Below are 21,675 nucleotides of genomic sequence, written 5' to 3'. Positions count from 1 at the left end.
ATGTAAACTAATGAAAATAAGGAGAGAAATAGTACCAACTCAATTAGCAAGAAAGGAATTAGGATAGAATAATAAAGAAGGAGGAACCTTCAATCTTCTTATAACCCAAATTCAATTACTAACTAATTGAAGAACTTGTCTAATTAAGGAATGATTAACAAAATGCTTAACAAAGTTTGGAACTTGGAAGAGGAAATAAAATCAGATATAGGGTTGTGTGTCTAAAATGAATTAAGGAGGGGGTATTTATAGTTTACAATTATTTAGGTCGAAAATTACAAGGGAGTTCAAAATGCGGGGAAAGGGAGTCTGAGCCGGTCAACCAGCCGCCGGTTGACCACCGGCGGAAAACCCTCTGGAAGTTTTGGGTGAAAATTAAATCATCAGGTATGGCGAGCCGGTGGACCGGCCGCCGGCTCTGGACCGGCTCCAGAGGGGGGTCTTCAGCCGGTTGACCGGCTGCCGCCTGGCCGGCTAGGACTCCTTCTTCAGCTCTTCAATTGACAAAGCAAGTATAGCGGGACTCTCAGCCGGTGGACCGGCTGCCGGCCGACCGGCCGGGAGTCCTACTTCTCTTCTCTTCACTCTTCTTCTCTAGGCATGCCTTGAAAGTTCAATAGCTAGCTCCCTTAGCCCTCTTCCTTATGCAAAAATCTGCGGTGAGGAACACAAAACTCATAGTACGGGCTAAAGCTACAAAATGGGGCTAAAAGGGGTCAAAAACCGCATGTGATCGGAAAATATGCATAGAGAAGTAAGGGTGAAATGGATACAAAATGAGAACTCATCACATGGGTAAAATATTTTATCAAATATCTACCACCAGGGGCAGAGGTTGTACACCTGGAACCAGGTCAGCCTCCTAGCAAATCAAAAGTGGGAACTAAACTCCAGACAAAGGCAAACGGAACCACAGAGACAGAACATATAGTCATGGTTAACATTGCATTCACGACATATGATAGTCTACAGCATATCTAACCATCATATAGTCTGCCTCATACATTAGAAAGTCCATCCATGCACATGCATCGCACTACTAATATTTTGCAGGTATCCCCTCCATGCACATGCTTCCTAGGATTCAGCCGTCAGGCTCCAAGCATCAGCTCTCTGGTCCCCAGTGTCAGTCGTCCAGTTTCCAGACTCAGCCGTCCGGCTCCCAGCATCAGCTTTCTGGTTCCCGGAGCCAGTCGTCTGGATCTCATCATCTGCCACCTGGTCCCCAGAGTCAGGCATCTGCTCACTGGCATCCGCCATCAGGCTCTCAGCATCAGTCGTCTGGTTCTCAGAGCCAGCTTCCAGACTCTAGAACCAGCCGTCTGATTCTCCGCACCAACCATCAGGACCCCCAACGTCAGTGATCAGGATCCTAGAGTCCACCAGTTCTTCTGAGCATCCTCTAGCAGAAATCCGCCTGGAGTCCGCTTGCTGAAAAGTCTGCTAACAAGAGTCCACGAGTCTACATCAGTAAAAAATCAGCTTACATCTACTTCCTGATCAGCAGAACCAAGGAGAGCTAGAAATCAGTCTACAAGGACAACAGAGTACGATTCAGCAGAATCAAGCAGGCCAGGGTACCAGAATTCTAGGCACAAAGTAGGGATGCGGAATTATCTTAAGTATATCTAGCGGAGTCGATCCGTGAAAGCGAAGAAATTTGCTCCAAAGGCGAAATTCCAAAGACTTCTCTATCGTAGCTTGAAAGCATCTGTTCCAAATGTCCACCACGAGATTGGCTCAGCTTCTTCCAGTGAGAATAGCGATAATCCGGAAGGATAGCAACGGTTTCTTGCATCGGTAGCGAACAAATGACGAGGCGAGCTTGAAGAATCAATTTCCCTCCTCAACAAAGCTGAGAAGCGAAATTGGGGGCAACTGTTAGGGCCAAAATTACCGTATTTTTCCTGGGCTACGTGGCACGAGATAAGTGGATAATTAATGAGTAATGGACCCATGACATACTTGGGGAGTCGGGCCCATGGACCGAGCCAGGGAGGCAAGCCCGGAAGCAGGATAATCCGGGGAAAGACAGTAGGTGAAGAAGAGTTCGACTTGGACTAAGATATTAATAAGATCCCGGGTAAGACAAGGAAATCCTAATTATTGTCATATTCTGAATAAGGAAAGTCCAAGTTGTTACCAAACTCTACCTTGAGGAACAAGACAATTAAGTGGGGAACCCTAATAAACCCACTAGGGTTTATTCACTATAAATACAAGGAAGACAAATAAGAGAAGGGATCCATCATTCACCCTACAACGAATACTACCAAGCTTATGTCGTCATATACAACAAAAGGGAAAACAAGCAAGCAAGGAGCAGCCCCTCAATACCATACTTACGTACAACTTATAAACAAAGCCAAAAACCATTATTCAATCATCATTATCCCATCATCATTATGCCTCCCATAATTACCAATCATTAGACCATGTACACCATGCTACCAAATACCCTACGTACAAACAGTATAAACCCACAAAATAACCCCTGACATCCGGTAATACTTTGTCTGTCACTTTTACGCACCGGACGGATTATTCCTCATCAGATCCGGACAATTGTATATTGTACTTGCACTCCAATTATTACATAGTGGAATATTGGTGGGATTCCGACTTCCCCCGCGGTTGTTTCCCACATCGGGTTTTCCGCGTCACCAAAATCTCTTGTGTCATTATTTCCTTATTTCGTCATTTACTTTGTTCATATCGTCACTCCGCCTTAATTACATACATATTTCGTCACAAATCACATATAATTTAACCCCCCGATACGAGGCTAAAAAGGGCGGTCACTTTAACCCTAAATTGGTAGAAATTTACCAAAACAATAGACTCATAATAATAACTAATGAGAGAGATAGAAAACAAAAACAAAGTAAAGAAGTTTGGACAAATTTACCTTGAAACTAATGCTTGATGAGGATGTAGATAAAGAGTGAGGCAGGGTGAAGTAAAAGAAGAAAACTTAGAATAAAATTGGGTTAGTATATGTAAAAGGGCAAAGCAGTCATAAGCAACAAATATTAGAGCCATATTTCAAATATTGGAGGGAATACTTTAATTTGATCAGAATCACTAAAAGATATCAATTGGTTTTGGTATTATTAAGTTTGTAATTTTTTTTTTATGGGATATTCTACGGTGTATTCTTGTGTTTTTCGGTTTTCTATATTGTGCCCCAACATTTTTGAAATTCTATGGTGTACCCCTGAACTCTATACAGTAATCTATACCATGACCTAATTTATCGTATTTGCTAACTTGGTTTCTTAATTGACCTTTTAAATCATCTATTTAACATTCCAATTACTCGATAACACACCCATTTACTTATTAGTTCGCCGAATTATCCGTTAACCCACCAAATAGTTTACAAATCTAACTAAAAGTTCATCAAAGATCACTTATCGTGTTATGAATCATAACGGATGTTTTTAATAGTAGTTTGTGCTTATTAAAAGTGATTTGTGATGTTTCTCATATAGGATGGTGATATAACATTAATACGTTAGAAAAAAAAGCCGGAGTACGGTTGTTTGATAGTGATAAAGCTAATGGAAAGTTAAACGAGGTCATGAGGGAGAAATAAGTAAAGAAGTTTAATGATACAATATAGAATATAAAAAAAGGAGGGGTATAACATAAAAACTCGAAAAACTAAAGGGTACACCTGATTTCTCCCTCATGAACCAAAACAATCGACCAAACACACGATATGAGTAACCTGAATAGTACCGAAACCCGATTCAATCCGAGTTAAACCGAAATTGAGCCAAATTCATTATAACCGAATTACATCTAAACCTGAATATTTCTGAACCGATAATAACTGAACCGATTGACGTGATGTAAAAATATCCATTTTCTCATAAAAACACTTAGATTTTAAACGTTTTTGCCGACTCTTCGCGACTCAAAAATATTGTAAACTGATAAAAGCTAATCGAAATGAACCGATTGAAATTGAACCGAAACCAAAACTAAGGTCAACCTTAAAATCAAACCGATTTAATTCGATCAATGCAAAATCAAATTGATTCACCCGCCTACCAGATCTATCTACTTGATAAGAGTTAAAAGATTTATGAAAGATAATTAAGCTCTGTTCTTTCCGGCTTAATTTCAGCTCATTTAAGTTCTGCTCAACTCTATTTCGTTCGGCTTTGTTCAGTTTCAGTCAATTTCTATTCAGTTCATCTTTTCATAGAATCACTTCACCTCGGTTCCATTCAATTTAGTTCAATTAAGCTTAACTCCACTTAATTCACTTGAGCTCGTTTCAGACGAAAAAAATAAGGCCAATCTGGGTGATCCATTTGACCGGCGAAGAGTTTGGCCTGAGCAAGTGCCAACATACATCACTCTAGTCACGTTACTCAGTCTCGAGTCCTCACTTTCCTCGAGGTCAACGATCCTCCTCACAGGCTCACACCTCCAAACATCATCCCAATCTCAATCGGCAATCCTAATCCTAAATTTTCACCCTTTAATCTGCATAATCCTAATCTAATCAACTTTTGATTAATAATCTTAATCTACTCCACGTCTCCACTCATAAATCCATGCATATCACTTAATATCTTCATCTTCTAATCTTCAACAACCACCATAACAACACAATATCCCCAAATTTCCAGAAACATGATGGATCACAACCACCATGATTCTACCAACGATTCTTCCGAATTCATGGACGACTTAACGCTTCACGACAATCATCAACCTTCCTCTCACGCCAGCGATTTCCCCGAGATTTCCGCCATTGCTGACCATCTTCCCGCCAAAAACCCTAATTCCTCACTTAACTCCTTCGTTGATCCTCCGTCCTACGCCGACGCCATGTTTCGATCGTTCGATGCGGATTCAATCGCCGAAATCAACGGTCACCATCGTCTCAACTCACTATCATTCTCTTCGTCAGAAGAACCTTCCGAATTTCTCCACATTTCAGTTTCAGATCCTCAGAAAGTTCCCGAATCTTCCAATTCGCTTGTTCCAGGTGGAAGTTATTACTATAATTACTTAATTACTACGCGAACTAACTTAGATAACTTCTCTTCCACGGAATTTAGTGTTCGTCGTCGATTTAGCGAGGTCGTTACCTTGTCGGATCGATTATCCGAGTGTTATCGAGGTTATGTTATTCCGTTACGGCCTGATAAGAGTATAATGGAGTCGCAAATGATGCAAAAGACGGAATTTGTTGAGCAAAGGAGAGTTGCGGTTGAGAAGTACTTGAAGAAATTGGCAGCACACCCTACGATTCGGAAGTCGGAGGAATTGAGAGTGTTTTTGGAGGTGGATGGGAGGTTAGGGTTTGTTAACACTATCGATGTCGCTTCCAGGATGCTTGATGGTGTGGTTAAGTTGCCAGGGCAGTTGATTGGGGAGACGGCTATGGCGGCTGAGGAGGTCGTGCAGCCGGCTAAGGGTGGGAGGGACTTGTTTAGGTTGTTTAAGGAGTTGAAGCAGGCGGTTTCCAATGATTGGAGTGGTGTAAAGCCGTCTGTTGTTGAGGAGGATAAAGAGTTTTTGGAGAAGAAGGTGAGGCTTAATGAGCTTGAACAACAATTAAGCAATGTGTCTGAGCAGGTATAACTTCTTATTTTGTGGATTCTTAATCATTATGGCGCGTTGATTGCTGTTATTGTTATTATTGATTGTTATTGTGTTTTGCAATGTGATTTATTGTAAGTTTCTCTGTCTTACTAGTAGCAATTTTGTGGGTTTTATGATTAGTTTTGTTAGGGCTTTGGTTAATCATTAGGAGGTATAACTTTTATTTATCGATATTTATGTTGTCGATATTTAATCATTTATTTATGGTGCGTTTGTTGCTAATATTGCCGTGGTTCATTATCGTTGTGTTTAGCAACATGAGTTAAGGTAAGTTTGTATTGTTATTACTAGCAGTCTTGTCGTTTTATGCTTAGTTTTGTTAGGACTTTGATGAATTATTAGGAGGCATATCATTTATTGCGCTTTGGTTGCTATTATTGTTGGTATGGTTGCTATTAAGTAAGGTGTTATTTAACAATGTGTGTGAGGACGGAGGAATTAAATCAGTTATAGTTTATTGTAAGCAAACTTGAGGTTTTATGCTTAGCTTTGTTAGGGCTTTGGCAAATTGTAGTAGTTTCCGTATTCAAGTTTTGGAAGTTTGTGTTGTGTAATTAGGCGGAAACGTTGGTGAAAGCGCAGCAAGACATCGGGGAAACAATGGGCGAGTTGGGGTTGGCTTTTGTGAAGTTGACGAAGTTTGAGCTTGACGAAGTAATTTATGAGTGTCAAAGAGCGCGAGCAGCTGACATGAAGAATATGGCAACTGCGTCTGTTAAAGCGAGTAGATTGTACCGTGAGTTAAATGCTCAAACGGTTAAGCATCTGGTAAGCATTGAATTGAGTAGGAAAAGTGTGGTTGACATTCCTGTTTTATTAATGATGTTTATATATATATATTAAGGTGTTTGTGGGCTACATTTGCAATGCTTTAGATAGGATTGGTAACACTATAAACTATATATTATTGCTGATAGGGCCGGTCCAGATGGTCTTCTTCCCGTGCGGCGTCATAGCGCCCAAGTTTTTAGGGGCCCAATATAGAATGCAGTTGTCTTTGCATATATTTATTACTGCGCTTATAGAACAGGTGTTCTCTGTGAGCCCAATGTCATCATGGTCTCTGCTTAAGTGCAATGGCTTGAGCCTGAACCTTCTCCTCTGCTGTTTTAGACTCTTTGGTGTGTGTGTGTGTATATAGATAATAAAAATCAAATAGAGGTGCTCTCCATGGAGACTCGAACCTGCGACGAGACTGTAAAATGTGTTGATTAAACCATCAAGCCATCTAACGGTAATTAGAGAAAGAAATCTGATTTCGTGGGTAGCCTTTTTTCTCCCCAAACTTTGATCGTTCCCAAGACTTTTTGTAAAAAAATGAAATATCTGTTAAAAATATTTTTTATGTTCGATTTTGAATAGTAAGATAAGTATAATGGTTAGAGGAACATCTTTTAAGTATCACACATGGCGTTGAAAATGTTAGGAATGGCCCTGATTGTAGATCAATTTGGAATTGTTTGGAATCCTATGCACCTAAGGAGGATCTGGTTTAATCATCTTTCCTAAAGACATCTAGTTCATTAAAATACTCATATATGGTATTAAAATATTTCAGTGTACAAATTAAGGATCACATTAGTCATAATCTTGAACTACATGCACAAGGCGCGATATGGTGCCACCCTAAGTTTTTACTAGTCTTCTTCGTCATGGAAGACCTTTATCTACATAAAAGTTTCGCTGATAAGCACCATAACTGAAAATAATTGTTGCCTGATCATATGTGAGGGGTATTATGTACCTTATGATCTCGATCTTTACCATCTTGGGCAGTACTCGTGTCGGAAGTAACTGATTAGTGATAAATAGTTGAGTGATGGGTAGCACGTAAGGTGACTGCTTGTTTCTGACTTTCGTTGCCTTTGTGTAGTAAAATTCTGCCGGGGGTAGGGGGAGGGGTTAGGTTGTTATGTTAGTGCCGGAGCTTATGGATTTTTCACGTTTTGTAGTTTGAGATGCTATCGACGTATGAATCCAAATGGGCTGTGATAATAAAATTTCCTACATTAGAATGTGATTAAGTACCAGAGTATACTTCAGCTAAATGTGCAATCCAAAGGTTGGGTGAAATTAGATGCATTTAGATGCATTTATATCTATGTGGATGCATCATTGTTTCTGATTTTTAGTTAGTTCATGGGGTACAAATTTGGGAAGTTTCTTTGCAGCTATAAATCTAGTACTTCATGCATCTGCTTATAATTATTGAGTTTATCAAGGAAAGGTTCCAATGAACAGTGACGTTGCACATGTTATAGCCTGTGGAATGTACAGTGAATTGAATGCACCAGTGTAGCATTGTGTAAGTTGCTGCAGCTATGCTTTTGGATTTTTCACTTGCAAGTTATAATAGAGAGCATTTTTGCCGAGCATGCTGTCGTTTGATAAACTGCCATGTATAGATATAATATTGCTTTAAGTACCATTGAATTGTTTCACTTAACAAGGCTTCTTTACTACCAACAGCAACTTCAGTAGAATTTTTTTTTTCAACAAATTGTTTCATCTTGTTAAGTGGAAATTTTTAACTGTAAAATTTGGTGAGGTGATAAGATGATTAAGATTATCTAGTTGCGATTATGAGCTGATCATAGAGGCGACTCGTGAGTCGTGGTGTTTGTGTTGACCATCTGCTTTCTTTTCAATAAACATTGTCAGATAAATATGCTTGAATAAAATGGAAGGTTGAGAGTCGAGACTGCAGACATATGTGAAGAAGATCTAACATAGTATTAAATCTCAGTTTTAGTCATGGTCTTTTGCGCCTAATCTGACTAAACGTCTCCTCAAATGCAGTAAAATGCTTGTTTAAACTCCAAAACCTTGATAACTCGGTTGTGAATCAGTCTTGCAGCAGATATTAAAACCATGGATTGGAGAGAATATCTGGAGGCGTTCTACAGCATCTGGTCTTTTGAATAAAATGTGTCATTGCTGTACGAGTTGCCTATATATCTTTCTATATGAAGTGCCTTAAATTACTAGAGCGAGTAGAACCTTCTCGAAATGGATTTGTATACGAGCTTTGTGTACTAAATTAAGAATGGTGGTGGTTCTTTTTCAAGCTAGGGCCGGTGGGGGGTGCTTTATATGCATTTTTGTACGAGTCTGAAATATGGAATTTGTAAGATGACTCAAATTGTGTTATATTCGGAAACGTTGAGGCCTTTATGTTTTACTATTTGCTTGGTATTTTAGTTGCTTAGTAATGTTTTGGTTATGTCCCTGTTGTTTGTGAACTCAAATCATCCTCTTCTTTAATAGCGATGTACTACGCTGCTAATTTCGGTGACTAATAAATATGTCCGAACGCGATTTTTGACTTTTTCTCTATTAGGATTTAGTCTACATAGTTTGAATTTTCAAATTTAACTGTTTACTTCATAAGCCAGTTTATTTTTTAATTGGCAACTTATTACATTCTGTCTGCGCTTGTAAATTCATGCCATTGTGGTAGATATCCTTGATATTGTTTGCTTCATCGAGAATGATCTGGTGGCCTTGGTCTGGTTTTATAATGTTTTACCGAGCTTGAAACCTGAGGGAAAGCGTATTGAATGCCGTTAGCGACAAGGGATATCTGAAGCATTTGCATTGAATTGTTTTCAATAATGCAGTCTTGAGAGTTTTTAGGTATTTGCAATGGAGGAAAAGACTTGGTTCATTCAGAAACAGTCTCTTTGTGTTTTTAACACAAGGGTAAGGTTGCCTACATCCGAACCCCTCTTACCTCGCAATTTGCGGTAGCCATTGAGGCACCGGGGTAATGTTGTCGTTGTAATGCATTCTTGAGAGTGAGCTTCCAGAAAAAGAAATGTGTCTCTCTTAAATGCAAATTGGTACACTGAACATGGCTATATTGAGCGTTCTGGACTCGAGGTTGAATTTTGTCTAACAGATTGGACAATAATTAGAGAATAATGATGTAGTTTTTTTTCTAGACAAGGACCTTTATATTATTAATGACTATATTGCAGTCTTGTAATCAGTAGACCAATTTATTATCAAGCTAGCAGTAGCAGGTATATCCTCATTATCACTGAGAATTTGTTTTCTTGCATGTTTCCCACATAATCAGGAAAGGTTGCCCATTATAACGTCTTTGATAATGTTAATAGAGTTGGAGGAAAACTGTGTGGCTTGAGTTCCCTGTTACTGACATGATTTTCAAAATGCTAACTTGTGAGCTTCATTGTGGTGTTTTATTCAGCGTGCTCAATATGGAAGATTTATTATTTCTTTCCCTTTGTATTTCAGGATAAGCTCCATGATTATCTTGGGATGATGCTTGCTGTTGATAATGCGTTTACAGAACGATCAAATGCTTTGTTGACTGTCCAAACTCTTGCAACTGAATTATCTTCCTTACAGTCAAGAATTGAAAAGCTAGAAATTGCTGCCTCTAAAATATTTGGTGGAGATAGATCCAGGATGCGCAAAATCGAAGAACTTAAGGAAACAATGAAAGTGACTGAGGATGCTAAACTTTGTGCAGTAAAGGAATATGAAAGAATTAAGGTCAGCTTTTGCTTTGTCATAAAAGAAAATCCTTTGTGTATTATGGAGACGATTCTTCTTTTATGTTTGAATGAACAGCTTTATAGAATCTGTCACATTTATTCACGGAGTATGTTTTTGGTGACTGAGAGAGCATTATGGTGGGAAATGATACATGTGGATGTTGGAGTTTGATTATTTATTTATTTATTTATTTTAATCATGTTTTGTGTACTTAAATTTTCTTCAGACATTGAATCTGACCCCTCTTCTTCCACAATGGGTGTTGGGGTAATGTTGTTGTCACAATTAGAGTCAATATCCTCACAAGATTACTTGAGAATATTCATGTAATATGCTGATATCCATGCAGGAAAATAACAAGAATGAGCTTGATAGGATAGAAAAAGAAAGGCACTCAGATTTTTTGAGTATGCTGAAGGGTTTTGTTGTAAATCAGGTACTCTTTCAAGCCTTTAGCTTAGTATGCACTTGACTGAGAATTGTATGTTTATTTACTTCTTGATGGTCTGCTAGTTGTGGGAAGGTTGACGACTTCCATGAGGTAAGCTGTATTTAACACAACACGGGAAACTTTTGGCTTTTCATTGCCAGTTTATCGTAGTGATTGATGCATATTGGCGCAAAACATAAAATTTGTTGCCATCAACTGTTGCCAGACAAATCTATGCAATCATCATAAATTATAATTTTAATCTAATTGTATGGTATTTAGAGAAACACACGTACTACCAATATATTTTGTGGATTATTGCTTTTCTGAGTTATAAACACAAATTCTTGTTTCAGACGGCCACTTTTCTTTTGAACCTTCAGACGGGCATATGTGACCATTTAATGGTTAAATGTAACCACAATGGTACAACCACTGTTGCAGCTTATGGTAACTTGTTTTTCAATAGTGGTCACATTTGGCTGTAAAATAGTTACAAAATCCTGACCAAAATGGCCCGTCTCAAGCAAGACCAACCGGTTTATAAATGATCTCCAGTATTATTTGGCTTGTTCTGTTTCTTCTCTGTTTTGATATGCAACAGAGTTTTTGCTGACCTTTTGAATAGGCTTCTGGATATAATTAGCTCACTATTTAGGTACTTAAGGTGTATGTAAGCGATAGTACTAATGCTGTGATTTGTGAGTATTTATCGACCCAGATAACAAATGTTCGATATATCCTTTCGGCTTCCCATCTGTTAACCTGAAAATGATTTTAATGTTTGCGGGAGATGGCTGTGTCCTGGATTTGTAGTTTTTTAAGGAACTTGAAATTACTTTTGGATCCATTTTTTTATGCGAGCACATTCAAGTGGGTTGACCGAGTCCCATATTCATTCCTCGTTACACAAAACATGCCCAAAAATGATAACCTGCTGAGACGGACTAAAATGAAAAACGGAATACGTTAACTATATACAAGTCAGACCATCGACAATGATTAGTCCCTTTAACTGATTAGTTCTTGCTTTTGCAGGCAGGATATGCAGAGAAGATGGCCAATGTTTGGGAAAAGGTTGCGGAGGAAACTAGAGGATATGATGTTAGTTGATGTACTACTACTCTACAGACTGTAACTACTGTACATTTTTTTTTCTTTTCTAATGTAGTCTGATTTATGAACAACTGGAAATATCCTCGATTGTATTGTATCTCCACTTTCTGAGCTATGTACATTTGCCAATTTCCGAGAGACCTCCTTATATCACATGTAGGTTTTATCTGGGAAACACCGAATGATACAACGAATCTTCTCCATTTTCCAGTGATCCAGGTTTTATTCTGAAAAACTTGGAAAGAAAAAAATAATATAAAAATTTATCTTGCGAGGGGGAAATTGACCCTCCATGTCCCAACTCCGAACAATATGCTCTCTTCTGACTTAAATTCCGAGCTTTGGTCAAACGATATGATCTTAATGAATTTTGTTTTGAAGCACAAACTAAATCCACGATCATCAAGAACAAAAGTAATAAAATAAATAGAATAGAATTCTATTTACATACCCTAATTAGTAATTCAAGACAAAACATCAAAAATTATAAAGCTCAAAAAAGCTCAATCTAGTCTTCCATTGCCAAGTAAAGTCCCTTCAATCGCTTGCCGACAGAGCTCCTCCACCATCATCACCGGAAGTGGGGGCCGTTTCAGGTGCCCTTATCTCCTCCAATTGTTGCAAAACCTGTTGAACTTCCGGTCTAGCTGATGGCGAAGGGTCAACACAATGCAGTGCCAACTTTAAGGTGTTGAGGAGTTCATCACCAATGGTAGAAGCATCCCTCATCAACTCCAAGTCAAACACCTCATTAGTCCACTCTTCCTTGACGATGGAGGCAACCCATTGTGGCAGATCAACTCCATTCATTGCCTCGCCTGGCGATTTCCCCGTTAGGAGCTCTAAGAAGATCACTCCTAGACTGTACACATCTGTCTTTGTGTTGGCCTTTTTTAGCTTGGATAGCTCTGGGGCCCTGTATCCTAATGCTCCGGCTGTGGCAATGACGTTGGCTGCAGCCGCCGCTGTCATTAGCCGTGACAGGCCATAATCTGCTATCTTCGTGGTGGTGTTGTCATCAATGAGGACATTGCTTGATGTTAGGTTGCCATGAATTATGGTCTCATTGTTGTGGAGGTGGAATAATCCCCTTGTTAATCCTTGTATTATTCTCATTCTTGTAGGCCAGTCTATCCTTGAGTCGGGGCCACGCGCTGCAACACAAAACATCAGATTTTCATTCAAGGCAAAACAAAAGCTCAGGCGAGGCGATCATATACTCAAGCAAGGGTGAGAATTCAAGGTTTGGAGGCGATATTTTTAAAGTTTAATGTTGAAAACTCAGCCCTATACATTGAAAGCTTATCAAAGACATTATTAGGAAGGGTTGTCGAAAATGCTTACCGTGCAAAAAGGTTACAAGGCTTCCCTTAGGCATATAATCAAAGACAAGAAGCTTTTCTCCTTTAGGTCCAATGTAGTAAGCCCTCATTGCCAAAAGATTTGGGTGCCTAATCTTGCCTAACACATTAACCTCAGCTTCAAATTCTTTCTGCCCTTTTGTTATCTTCTCTCTTAACCTCTTTACTGCCACTTGATTTCCGTCCTCCAATGTCGCCTTGTAAACAGTCCCATATGTACTCTTCCCCATAATCTCAGCTGTTGCACATAACAAATCATCTGCTGTGAACACGAATGGTCCATCAAAATGTACCAACTTGCCACCCGTCTCGCCTGCCTCCACCTCAGGCTCGGCAGATGGCCCACCCTTCTCGGCCCGTGCTCCCCCGGGGGCTGCAACTCCTTCCACCCTCTCCTTTGATACAGACCTTTTCCTGATTAAGCAGCACAGTAGTATGCAGCAAAGTATGAGCATAACTACAAGTAGTGCACCAGCTGCTATTAGAATGTAGTCTTTGGCACTCAATTTTCTGCCCTTTTTCGGTTTTTTAGGGACGCCGGTTTGTGAAGGAGATGGTGCTTGGGATGGACATGGGGTAGAAGGACTAAACCCACATAACTGAAGGTTCCGGTTCCCAATGAACGAGCTTTTATTGAACTTCTGAGACAGTCCAACAGGAACTTGACCAGAAAGGTTATTATACGACACATTTAAGGAACTAAGGCTTAACAAATCAGAAAGTATATCAGGGATTTCTCCACTAAAGTTATTGAAGGACAAATCAAGTTGAGCAAGAGAGGAAATATCGCCAATCGATCGAGGAATTTGCCCTTCAAATCGGTTCCTCCTAAGGTTAATCACAGACAAGTTACTAAGATAACCAATATTATCAGGCAACTGTCCTACAAGATAATTACTTTCTAAGTTCAATGCTGTTAAAGATGACAACTTTGACATACTACTAGGAAGACTACCCTTAATAGCATTGTGACCCAAATCCAATGTTCTAAGATTAGAAAGTCTCCCTAAATCATCTGGCAAAGACCCTGACAACTCATTATATTTAAAATCAAGAACAACAAGGCTCCTAGACCGAGTCAATTCGGCCGGTATAGGACCAGATAAAGCATTGTAGCTAAAATTAACCCAAAAAAGTTTACTGGAATTAGAGAGACTAGGTGGGATAATACCAGTAAGAGAATTATGGCTAAGGTCAAGGGTCTGAAGCAAAGGACAATGCCCTAATGAAGCAGGAATGGAACCCGAAAAGCGGTTATTGAAAAGTTGAAGACCTCTAAGATTAGGAAGTAGACCTAAAGAAGACGGTATTGGACCGGTAATCAGATTATCATGTAAACTAAGTTTCCTAAGTGCTTGAAATTCAGCAACTTTATCAGTTAATCTTCCTCCTAAACCTTTCCAAGGAAGTTGAATCACAATAACTTGACCTTTAGCACATTTAATACCAGACCAACCACCTGAACATGCACCAAAACCACTATCATTCCAACTTCTTAAAAATCCATTTGGGTCAATTAATTCTCTCTTAAATGCTTGTAATCCTTGATAATCTTCTTGGGTTATCACCACACCATCCCAACCATTTTCACACTTCACTTTTCCACACAAAATCATCAATAATTGTGACAAAATTAACAACTTATATCTAAATTTGACAATTGGGTTTCTATTTTGGGATTCAATCTTCCATTTTTCCTTCTTTTTTAGTGACTCCATTGGATCAAATGGGCACCCTTTAAATTTGGTTTTTGATTTTTGATTTTTGAAATAAAAAATAAAAAATAAAAAATTGGAATAGTGAATAATGTGGAGTAAAAACAGGGGAAAATTGGATGGAGTTGGGGTTTTGTAGGAGGAGAAGGTTGGGGTTTGGTGAAGGAAAGGGGGCACGTGATGTGAGAGAAAGAATCTCGTGAAAATGAAATTTCTAAGGAACACACACGTGGGTCAGGGTGTTAATGGTGCAGAGGCGCCTCTTAACGGCTAGTTTTTTCAGCTCTTGGTTAAAAAAATTGAATCTTCCTTCCATTAATTCAATTAAATGTGGAGAAATGAGCCTTTTTTTAATGGAGTATCAGGTGTATATAACGGCTAATTTTTGTGGTTTGGAAACCTATGAAATTTCTGACATTAATGAGTTATGAGCCAAATAATGACAGTTGATGTTGGTTGTCGTTAACAATACGAGGATAGAGTTTGAACTACACACTACTTTTTAGCGTCATCTTCCTGTTCAGTTTTGGAACTACTTTTCAAACTAGTTCGTTGCTATTCACTATGTTGGTTTGTCTAAAAAACTATACGGATACGGACTTTACCCTTTCACATATATTTTTTCATAAAATTTCCTTAGTATACCCTTTTTCCTAGATTTAATAAAATTAACTCCAAATACCTTTTTCTCTCAAATCCAATCTAATTGCTCTATAAACTTGAACAATAGATTACAATGCTCTAATTAATGAATTGATTTAGTTGTTTAACAATTATTAATATATATATTTTAAAATTATTAGGATTTTTCAATTAATGAAATTAATATCTACTTGTTCTTTATTTTTCTTCTGTGCTTTTACTCCGTTATTGTTCGCATCATACGAAAGTTGAAGTATACTCGTATTATTGACATTTAGTGATTCCCAGTCCTACAGATAAGCATGTGCACTATTATCAATATCTATTATGTGTTGCTTTGCATATCATGCTGTAAGCAAGTGTAACGCACACTTTGTTGTTCGTTAATTTTTGCTAAACCTTTATAATTTGTTGTTATTCGATCATTGTGTCTGCTCGTTTAATTTCCATTTAGACAAGATTACATGTATTGCTAACACTGACGGAGCAAGGGTTAGCCGGAGTGAGGTCGGTCGGAGAAACATTGACCAACGACTGGACCGACGAGTAACGGGTGTTGAACGGAGGTGGTATTAGTGGTGCGAGAGAATGAAAAAAAAATAACAAGGGTAAAATTGTAAAAGACGTATGTGAAAGAGTAAAATCCGTATGTGAAAAAGCACGTCCCAAACTATATTGGATTGAAACTAATCTGATCTGAACTGAACTGAACTTATAGGATATGAATTGAATTGTACTGAACTTATAGGATCTGAACTGAACTGAATTGAACATATAGGATCTGAACTGAACTGAACTGAACTAACTTATAGGATCTGAAGTAAACTTAAATTAAGTGACTTTAAGTCCAAAAGAACACAGTCGTATTATTACAAATGTGTAAACATTGATAGAATCTAAACGCCTCAAGTGATCTAATTTCGAAGTTCAAACTAATAATCGACATTATTAATCTAGCCTAACCCGAAAATTGGAAATAATCAATTTGAAAAAAGATTTTGTAATAGCTTAGTTTGACAATTGTTTTAGCCAAAAATTGACCAAATATTATTAAATCGTTTTGTGGTGGGTCAAAGCGATCTACTCTATTTAGTCTCGAAACACGGGTTAATTTATCGGTGATTTTATGGTGAAATATGAATGAAAACTAAGCGAAAATAAAGATGAAAACGAAGTAAAGGAATAATGACACAAGAGATTGGTGACGCGGAAAACCCAATGTGGGAACAGCTCAGAATCCCACCAAGTATGCACTATGATCCTTTAAGGAACACATTTTAGTGGAAGTACAAGATAAAGGCTAGGAAATAAAGCTCTTTAGGAACATTTTCTGCTGGATCCTCTGCCGGAGTTTCTGCTGGAGCCTCTGCCGGAGTTTCTGCTGGAACTGCTACTGGAGCCTGAGTGTATTTTCTGGATTCACGAGTGTTGTTGTTGCGTAGATATAGATCAATGAGGGTGATAGAGATTATCTAGCGTGAGATGACGATGTAAATGTGTGAGGTGTGGATATGTGTTTTGTTGTACGTTGTGATGCCCCTTTTCCCTTGTGGTTATTGCACTTTTTATAATACACCAACCCTAGATGCTCCTTAACCTTGGAGCCCATTACTCCTTTTTAACTTCCCCCTAATTTACTCAAACCTCTCCTATTTTCCAGCAGCTGTTGCACTCAAATAGGGGTTTGTTAGTTGACTCCTTTTATTACGCATTTAATTCCTTTGATGTTAGTTGGACTTTTGTTTACCATCACAAATGGTTGACTTTTTCATGCCATGTCACAGATCTTGACCACCCCCTCTTGGCCACTTGTGTGGGTACACTTGTACCAATATTAAATGTGCAAATTTTGCCCATAAAAATTGCCGCCAATTTTCCTCCTCAGCCTCAAGATGAGGAGGGAAATTAGTCTTCTAGGATCTGGACGCTGTTGTTATTCTGCTAGAACAAGTACCTGCCTGATGGATATATCGGAGATAGTTCTGAACCTCTTCTCTATACCCAGACTTGTACTCCAGATTTTTACTCCAGGCTCCTGGTAGTCTAATCTGCTCGCTCTTGCTGGACCATAGTATATGGCTCTGGCAGACTAATTTTTGGGTCTCTCTGTTTGTGCTGGTTTGGAAGTAAGGCTATGTAGGTACCCAGGCGGAGCCCTGCTGGTAGATGCCCATTGGAGTGAGCTTGACAGGTAGGCAAAGCTGTCTCCTCCAAGTTCCTCCTTGCTCTTCACAGTTCTGCTGATATGGAAGTAGTGCATGTAGATACTCTGCATATATCGACCTATAGATTTCAGCCGGTGGATGCTGATGGACGATGGGTCGAACTTATAAAAGCTGATGGATGCTGGGTCCATCTAGTAGATGCTGGAGGATGCTGATGGACGTTGGGTCCTGATGGAGATTGCTAGGTCCAGCTGATGGAGCTGCTGCGGTGGATGAAGGGTCCAGCTGGGACTAGCCTCCTCCTAAGTTTACCGTTCTGCCCCTGAATGCCAAGGGGTGATTTTGGTGGTGAGAACCTCGAGCAGAACTTGCTTCTGCAGTTAGTATGCAGCTAGTACCTGAAAAATGAAAAGTGACGCAATCTAGGTGCATGCGATGACCTTGTAATGCATGATCCACCCTATATGGTGGCTAGAGACGTTGTAATCTTTATATGCTGTGAATGCAATGTTTATCAATGTGTCATGAGAATGATCACGTTTGAGCGTGCGTTTAACGTGTGCGAGCGTCGCGAGTGTTCTATCGTTTGCTTGTCTTGTATTTTGTCGTTTCTGGCGTACTTTTGTTTTATCGTGCGTGCACATTTTTGCTGTTTTGTTGTCAGCCTTCGTTGATTGGAGGCTCTAGGATTTAATTGCCCACTCTGTTCAGAGGAGCCCCGCTTGCGTGGGTGCTAAGTGATACCGTCGTAGAGTACCAAAGATAAATTTATAATCCAAACTACTACTATAGATAGTGGCAGTCAAGGTCGATCCGCAGGGAGGTAGATGCAATTAATATTTGTCTACTTTTAGTCTGAAGGTAACTGTTTTGAGGGGGATTTGGTTTGAATGATCTATAACTAAAGGCAGTAATATCAAAACTAAACTAAGGCAAGTAAATGGGCAATAAATGAAAATATATGAAATCAAGTATTAAAAGAATGCTAAGATGGTCGGTTTACTATAGTTTCGACGGCAGTATCCTAGGTAGGTCCGAGAAAATCACGTAAGACAGGAAAATAAGAAGTCCTCTCGGTCCATTCTTAACAGGTAACAACCTTTCGGCCTAAGCTACGGGCCCTAATATCACTAATACTAAATTTCGTCCTGAAAAGTGATTTAAAAGTCTAAATTAACTTATCTCTCAATCTTATTAATTTAGTCGTCTTAATTAGGTAGTCTATCTCCCTCCCCTATCTTTCGATCTTATCGGGTCGGTCAATTTCTAAGTATTCAACTAGTCGCGTGCACTCGATTCGTCAAATATAGCAATTAAATTAATTAAAACGAAGTAAACCTCACGTGAGCTGGTCGATCGACCAGGGTAGGCGGTCGATTGACCAAAACGTGACTCAGACTAACCTAATCTACGCCGTCTACACTACATGTCCCCTACATCCTAGCACAAGGGGTTTAGCTATTCATGATTATGATAATAACAACAATAATATTAACTAATAAAGCAAACGAATTCATACTTAAATTAACTGAATAAACAATTAACATGAAACGATAATATTGCTTTGGGAGAACTAAACTAGCAATTCTAATCTATGAACGAGTAAGGTAAACTGAAATTATGGGAGCAGAATTACCAGTTGAAAGCAGGAAGAAGAATCCGAAAAGTATGAACGAAAATAAATTGTATTGAATCCCGATCAAGCCTAATGCAAAACTTGATATTTAAAGCCCTAATTATTTCCCTAAGAACTGATGATGATGACTTGATAATAGGGTTACGTTATATAGGAATATAACGTGATTCTTATTTCATAAAACCAAATTACATTGGGCTTTCTCGTCTTTTAATTCCCGTCAAATTAACGGTCTGGTCGATCGACCAGGGTAGGCGGTCGGTCGACTGAGATGCGCTGAACAGTATCTCCTGGTAGTCGTGCTCTGGTCGATCGACTGAAAGCACCAGTCTATCGACCACTTCAACAGGTACTTGGCTTCAAAAGCTTTGTAAATTCGTCTTTCCATCCTCGATACGCGCACCAAGTTTGCTTCCCGAGTCTTTACTCCATGTCAAATGCAATGCTAAGTACTCGGGGGCGGATTCGGCTTGATTTCCGCTGAATTCTTCACATTTATGCAATATTACACAAAAACACAAAAGTAGACGGAAATAGGGAAAATAGTAGCTTAAACTACACAAATGAGCTCTGAAATGCGTGTAAAATAGGGTGTAAAACAAAATATTAAGGACACACATCACTAAGTACTGCAAGAGCCTCGTTCGTCTGGTCTGTCGGTACTTAGCCACGGATACACGCTCACTGTATGAAAATACAAACTCCACCGGATTAGTTTTTGCAAGTTTCCTTTTCAAAACATATGAGTTCAAAGGTTTAAGCCAAACTTAGAAATGAAATGTATTATTGAAAAAATCAGAGATTAAAATCCGTAATTCTTTAAAAAACGTGACATACTTAAAGCTGTTTATAGTTTAAAGGTCGAAGTAGGTATGCTGATGAAAGTTAAGATAAAAAGTTTTGAGTGAGAACCTGAAAAAATCTTAAAAGGCTAAACATAAATCAGGGCTTATGAAAATAAAGAATACTTAGCAAAACCTGGGACCTGGCAGGGTTGTGTCTGGTAGACTGTGTACCTAGTTACTGACCGCGTTGGTCACTTAGATGAAATAATTTTTCAAGTGAATGATATTCCATGATCTGGGGACTATTTGCCCTTCCATTGTTATGAGCATGTAGGCTCCATTTATGACTATGCTTTCCACCTGATATGGTCCTTCCCGGTCATAGGCAAATTTCCCTGCTCGCTGGTTTTTAGTGTTCTAGAAGACCTTCTTTAGGACCAGGTCTCCTACATGTAGGGTCCTGACCTTTACGTTTTTGTTGTAGCTCCTGGCTACTATTTGTCTATATGAAGCCATCCTAATCTGGGCGCTGGTTTTGAGTTCGTCTATCGTATCCAGGTTGCTCGCCATTTCCACTTGATTCCGCTCCTCTGTTATGCACCTGTATCTGTGGGGAGGGACCCTGACTTCTGATGGAATAACTTCCTCGACTCCGAATACTAGGCTGAAAGGAGTTTGTCCTGTTGCCACCTTAAGAGTGGCCCTGTTAGCCCATAGGACTAGTGGTACTTCCTCTGCCTATTTGCCCCCAATCTCCTCCAGCTTCTTTCTTAGATTTTCCAGTATGATCTTGTTGCTGGATGCAGCTTGTCCGTTGGACTGGGGGTTCCTGGGGGTAGATTTCTGCAATGAAATATTCCACCTAGCACAAAATGCTTCCGTCTTATTTCCAATAAACTAAGATCTGTTATCGCATATTATCTTAGATGGGATGCCAAACCTGCAGATGATATTGCGCTTAATAAAAGATATAACCTGGGTTTCAGTGATCCGAGAGGATGATTCTGCCTCTATCCACGTGGAAAAGTAATCCGTCATGGCGAGCATGTAGAACTTGTTTCCTGGTGCCTTAGGCAATGGTCCCACTGTATAAGGCCAAGGTGAGATTACTGGGTCCATGGGCTCTGCTGGCTGGTGGCTGACTGGTGCATGTCTTTGAAGGCATCACATTTTTTTGCATACTCCATAGCGTCTTTGCACATTGTTGGATAAAAATACCCCTGCCTGAGGGCCTTATTGGACAGGCTCCTGCCCGCTGCATGATTTCCACATTCACCATTGTGAAGAGCATGCAAAACAGCCTGAGACTCTTCCTTATCCAGGCACCTCAGGTAGGATCCTGCGAGGGATTTCCTGAACAAAATGCCATCAATTAGCACAAATATGGAGGCTTTCATTTTAAAGCTTCTTACCTCCTTTTTGTCTGCTGGTAGTATGTCATTCTGCAACCAATCTTAGTAAGGCCTCCTCATGACTGGTTGTGTTGCTTAACACCCCTGCTTCCTTCAACCACTACGATCTGGTTTTTCTCTCTCCTTTCTGTCATGTTTTCGATATTGCAGGTTCCAATACATAGACAATAGGTATGGTAAAGATTGTACCTGGTTTGAATGTTGCCCCCAGGCAGCTAAGGCGTCTACCTCTACATTCTGGTCCCTAGGGATTTGTTTGAT

General features: G+C 39.3%; 2 protein-coding genes across 4 annotated transcripts; one reads left to right on the top strand and one right to left on the bottom strand.

The window, feature by feature from the left end:
* Positions 1–4,381: 4,381 nt before the first annotated feature.
* LOC141600317 (sorting nexin 2B-like) lies at positions 4,382–11,846 on the top strand. Of its 3 annotated transcripts, none has more exons than XM_074420526.1 (5): positions 4,388–5,601; positions 6,187–6,396; positions 9,889–10,149; positions 10,502–10,588; positions 10,939–11,585. In XM_074420526.1, exons 1-5 carry the CDS (start codon positions 4,651–4,653, stop codon positions 11,068–11,070), a joined length of 1,641 nt encoding a protein of 546 aa, XP_074276627.1. In that variant the 5' UTR covers positions 4,388–4,650; the 3' UTR covers positions 11,071–11,585. The 3 variants fall into 3 exon arrangements, with proteins under 3 accessions (XP_074276630.1, XP_074276627.1, XP_074276629.1); XM_074420528.1 differs by lacking the exon at positions 10,939–11,585 and adding an exon at positions 11,621–11,846 and having other exon boundaries at positions 4,390–5,601; XM_074420529.1 differs by lacking the exon at positions 6,187–6,396 and having other exon boundaries at positions 4,382–5,601; positions 10,939–11,591.
* A 195-nt stretch (positions 11,847–12,041) lies between these two features.
* On the bottom strand, positions 12,042–15,158 carry LOC141600316 (putative leucine-rich repeat receptor-like protein kinase IMK3). The gene is made up of 2 exons (XM_074420525.1): positions 13,043–15,158; positions 12,042–12,852 (listed from the first exon to the last, which is right to left on the bottom strand). Exons 1-2 carry the CDS (start codon positions 14,775–14,777, stop codon positions 12,236–12,238), a joined length of 2,352 nt encoding a protein of 783 aa, XP_074276626.1. The 5' UTR covers positions 14,778–15,158; the 3' UTR covers positions 12,042–12,235.
* Positions 15,159–21,675: the final 6,517 nt, after the last annotated feature.

The sequence above is a fragment of the Silene latifolia genome, chromosome 9, assembly GCF_048544455.1.
Source record: "Silene latifolia isolate original U9 population chromosome 9, ASM4854445v1, whole genome shotgun sequence".
Taxonomy (NCBI): Eukaryota; Viridiplantae; Streptophyta; class Magnoliopsida; order Caryophyllales; family Caryophyllaceae; genus Silene; species Silene latifolia.
This window is presented reverse-complemented; position numbering and strand designations above follow the sequence as displayed.